We start from the raw sequence: 4,335 nt of genomic DNA on the forward strand, positions 1-4,335 counted from the left end.
AAAATTTCACACTTCATTGCACTAGTAAAGGACGAGCCTCGAGGTTTCTATTGGGACACAAAAAAAATCAAAATAAGGCAGATTCTACAAATGAAAAAAAACAGGAAATTTAACTAGATTCCAGGGATAAAAATCTTCTATGGAATTTATCTTCCAGTCTATAATAGGAAATGAAATATTTATTGATTTGTTTCAAATTTCTAAAAATGAAAGCCTGGCCGTTACTGGGCTAGAGATCGACGATTTATAGCCGTCCGATCGAGAGAAGAAGAGCGCAGAGCCCTCTCTTAGCAATCATATCGTTCTCCCCTCTCTTTTCTCTTTGCAAAAACCCTAATCATCGCGGCGCCGCTCCTTCTCGAAGGTATTCTCTCGTTCTCTCGTTTTCCATTCGATTTCCTCCTGAATCAGTTCATAGCTAAGCGTCTGCCTTGTTTCTTCACTTGCCAGTACCTCTTGTAAGAATCGCGGTTCGTTTCGGTCAACAGCCCAATCTAACGAACAATGGCCAGGTATAATCTCTCAGAGATCGTATTAATTTGTCTGCTTTACACCGGAACGTTGTTTTCCTCTTTATTTGTTGGTTTTCCGGTCTGAATATACCAGTTTAACATGGTTTTTGTGGAGTATCGGTGATGCGATGGTTTTCGGTTTTGTTGTATCAATTTTGTGTTTGGTGAGATTTTAATGAAAAGCATTCTTTGCCGAATCCGAATTTTGATTTTGTGATGTTTACTTGATCTTTTTTCTTGTGAAAATTATTTCAATAACCGTGTTGTTACCGGTCCCAAAACTTGTTTCGTTTCTCTATTTCATAAGGTTTATTAGACGATTTGGTCGAGTTATAGCGGGGAGGCCCACTCAGTTCTCTTGCGGTCTAAAAAAAAACGTGTAACTTGGTTTGTGATGAGTTCAGTGAATCGCCACTGATTTATCGCGGTATGTTCGGATAACCGTTTTCTTTTGTCGGATATCTGATTTGAAAGAAAAAGCTGAAATTTCTTTAGAATCCGTTCCGGATAATCTTCACTTTTTGATTTCGAGCTGTTCTTAGATCTTGTTTTCATGATGTATCGCATGTCTGAGTGGGACATGTAAGATTTATATTTCTGTTTATCAGTGTTTTCGTGACCTCTGGTCATGACGAAACATCCCTCGGAAACTAATGCTGGGAGATTTTACATTTTGACTTCAAGTAGTTTCCTAGTTCTTGTTTTCTTGATTCATCGCAAGTTTTCCTGTGACAGACATGATAATGGCCGTTTTTAATCATTTTTTGTGCAATGGCTGTACTCGATAAATATCTTTCTTATACTATTATCGTCAGAATTAATGTTTCAACTAAACAATTCTTGCCAGAAATAATGGTTTATTTTTTAGCTGATTTTCTGGCGCATTGTTAATTTTCTTGGGACATATTCGATGGTTGTTTCTGATAGTCAGTTATTTCTTGACGATATTCTAATGTTGAATTTTGTTTAAATACTATTAATATAAAATTTATTTGTCCACTTCATGCTTTTTGCTTAATCTTTTCTCCGGAATTTTATTTTTGAAAATTAAAAGAGGGAAGCCCACCCAAAACTCGGTGGTCAACCTAATAATTACTATTGATATATATGATTGTGACATAGTACATGCCATTTTCAAAAAAAATATCAGAATTTATTTGTCCACTTCATGCTGTTTGCTTGATCTTTTCTCCGGAATTATTTTTTGTTGAAAATTAAAAGAGGGAAGCCCACCGGAAACTCGGTCGTCAACCCAAAAATTACTATTGATATATATATGATTGTGACATAGTACATGCCATTTTCAAAAAAAAATCAGAATTTATTTTTCACTTCATGCTGTTTGCTTGATCTTTTCTCCGAAATTAATTTTTTTTTTTAAATTTAAAGAGGGAAGCCCACCCAAAACTCGGTGGTCAACCCAAAAATTACTATTGATATATATGATCGTGACTTAGTACATGAAATTTTCTCAGGAATTATTTCACTCTTATCCTTTTTTTGTAATTATTATCTTATAAGATGATTTGGTTGGGTGACAGTGAGGAGGCTACACCGGTGGTGGCTGAGGTACCTGCCCCTGCTCTTGGAGAGCCGATGGACCTCATGACCGCGTTACAGCTCGTTATCAAGAAGGCTCTCGCGCACGACGGCGTTGCTCGTGGCCTTCACGAGGGTGCTAAGGCTATCGAGAAGCACGCTGCCCAGCTGTGTCTCCTGGCCGAGGACTGCGATCAGCCCGACTATGTTAAGCTTGTGAAGGCCCTCTGCACTGAGCACAATGTTCACCTGGTTACCGTCCCAAGTGCGAAGACATTGGGTGAATGGGCTGGGGTAATTTCCTCTTCTCAGTCTTTTTAAGTCATCGTATACCGCTTACTGAACGCATAATTAGTTTCTCTGCAACATACTTGTACTTGTGTGTACAATTATTTGGTTTAAGAAGCGGTTTACAAACTCATGGAATAAACTAGGGGTTTAATTTTCTTTTATTTTGCTACCATAGCTGTCTGTTTATCTTTCTCCTAGATATATTTATATTATGATGCCATCGTAAATATGCCTCTTTGTGTTATGGCACAAGAGAAATGTAGTAAGGGTTGGATTTGGCGGTTCACGAAATATAGGGATGTTTGACTTAGCCTTATTTTGTTCTTTATTTGTGATGCCAATTAGCATGTTGCGTAATCGTCAATATGCGTTGAAATCATATCGTAGCTTCGTCACCGTAGTTTTTCATGAGATGTCAGAAGATATGAACTACTTGTTAAAGCGGTAAATGTTCACAAATCCATCGAATGTATTGCTGTTCATTGTCATTTGTGTCGTATGTAATGCATTATGTCTCTGTATTTCACGATTTTTGAAATATTATTTTAAGATTGTTCTGCGATCTTAATGATCTTGATACCTTATCTGTGCTTTTGTAACCAAGATTTTCATTTGACTGTAGAAATGGACTATGTGTTTAAGAAGCGTTTCAAAAGATTGGGAATGCACTGTCGGCTTAGTTGGCCATTTCTCTTTAATTTTGGCTACTTAGCTTGATCTTGCTCCTTTTTAATGCATCTAATATCAAGTTATTAGTATATCGTCGAAAACTGCAGATCTTATTCAAGACTTTGTAAGTATATTTTGCTTTTTCTAAAACATACCAACTTATTCCTACAATCTAAATGGTAACTTGGGACGTTACCTATCCTTTGTTCGCTTAGTATTCCATTTGGCTAGATAAATTCTGTGAAACGATGATTACTCGATTCCTGTTTCAACCTTCTCTGATTGCATACTTAGATTTAATACAAAGAGTCATGAATTGTTTTAACTTAATAACTTGTCCTTTAGTTTTAATGTATCTTCGTAATAAGTGCATATTTTTAAAAACTGATTTGAACTTTTTGTTTCAGCTGTGCAAGATCGATTCAGAAGGCAAGGCTAGGAAAGTCGTCGGATGCTCCTGTGTGGTTGTCAAGGTGCGTGCACGAATTAAAAATCAAATAAATTAAACATCCATATGTTTGCTCTGAAATTCTTCTCATGTAATTATATATTTTCTTGATCATTTTAATGGAATATTTGCAGGACTACGGGGAGGAATCCGAGGGCCTGCACATCGTGCAGGAGTACGTCAAATCCCATTAAAATTGTATGTGTCCCTAATGTTGCCTAGGCTTCTTTTTTCTCCCCGAATTGTGCCATGAGAATTTTGCATCGAATTTAATTATCTCTGTATTTTGATTGTCGCCCAAAAGTTTCTTAGAATTTTTGTGTTGGGATCCGTTTCTGATTTCTTTGCTTTGCAAGACGAGCTTGACCTTGGAAGCAATCAGATGGTAATTTGAGAAATAGAAGCAGTTTTGTAAAATTTGTTTTCTTTGGAATGGGTGTTTAATTTAATGTGTAGCATTTTGTAGGTGAACGCAGAAATCAGTCTATGTTACGATAGCTTATAGTTATCTGAAAAATTCAAAAATTTCTGTTTGGGATCAGTTTAAAGTGAATTTTGGCCCGAGGAATCGGGTCAATATTTTGATAAATTATGTTTTCATTATGTTGTTTTTTCATTTCTACCTCTAATCATTAATGAATTGATTTTCTTAAAAAAAATCATTCATGAAATGATCATAGGTACGAAGTGAAATGACATGTTGAACGAGTGCAACAGAACTTTGAATTGATTTTGATGATGATTCCTTGTTTATGGATTTATTATTTGCTTGAAGTTTAGAGAAAAATAATCGTTCCTTGTTAAGACCAGTTTACAAAATATTACATAAATGCTTATTGTCAGTTTCAATCGTTGGTTTCATCATCAGTGATCGTT

At 35.9% G+C, this 4,335-nt stretch overlaps 1 protein-coding gene across 1 annotated transcript; it reads left to right on the forward strand.

The window, feature by feature from the left end:
- The first annotated feature begins 231 nt into the window (after positions 1 to 231).
- On the forward strand, positions 232 to 3,773 carry LOC144703253 (small ribosomal subunit protein eS12-like). Its single transcript, XM_078575381.1, has 5 exons — positions 232 to 364; positions 451 to 512; positions 2,054 to 2,345; positions 3,419 to 3,484; positions 3,594 to 3,773. The coding sequence occupies exons 2-5, from the start codon at positions 505 to 507 to the stop codon at positions 3,651 to 3,653; spliced, it is 426 nt and encodes a 141-aa protein (XP_078431507.1). The 5' UTR covers positions 232 to 364; positions 451 to 504; the 3' UTR covers positions 3,654 to 3,773.
- Positions 3,774 to 4,335: the final 562 nt, after the last annotated feature.

The sequence above is a fragment of the Wolffia australiana genome, chromosome 5 (assembly GCF_029677425.1).
Source record: "Wolffia australiana isolate 7733 chromosome 5, ASM2967742v1".
NCBI lineage: Eukaryota > Viridiplantae > Streptophyta > Magnoliopsida > Alismatales > Araceae > Wolffia > Wolffia australiana.

Bases quoted from the DNA above. Each gene is read 5' to 3' on its own strand.
- LOC144703253 (XM_078575381.1), top strand. The intron at 2,346-3,418 runs GTAATTTCCTCT...TTTTTGTTTCAG, and splicing joins CATTGGGTGAATGGGCTGGG to CTGTGCAAGATCGATTCAGA. The intron at 3,485-3,593 runs GTGCGTGCACGA...GAATATTTGCAG, and splicing joins GCTCCTGTGTGGTTGTCAAG to GACTACGGGGAGGAATCCGA.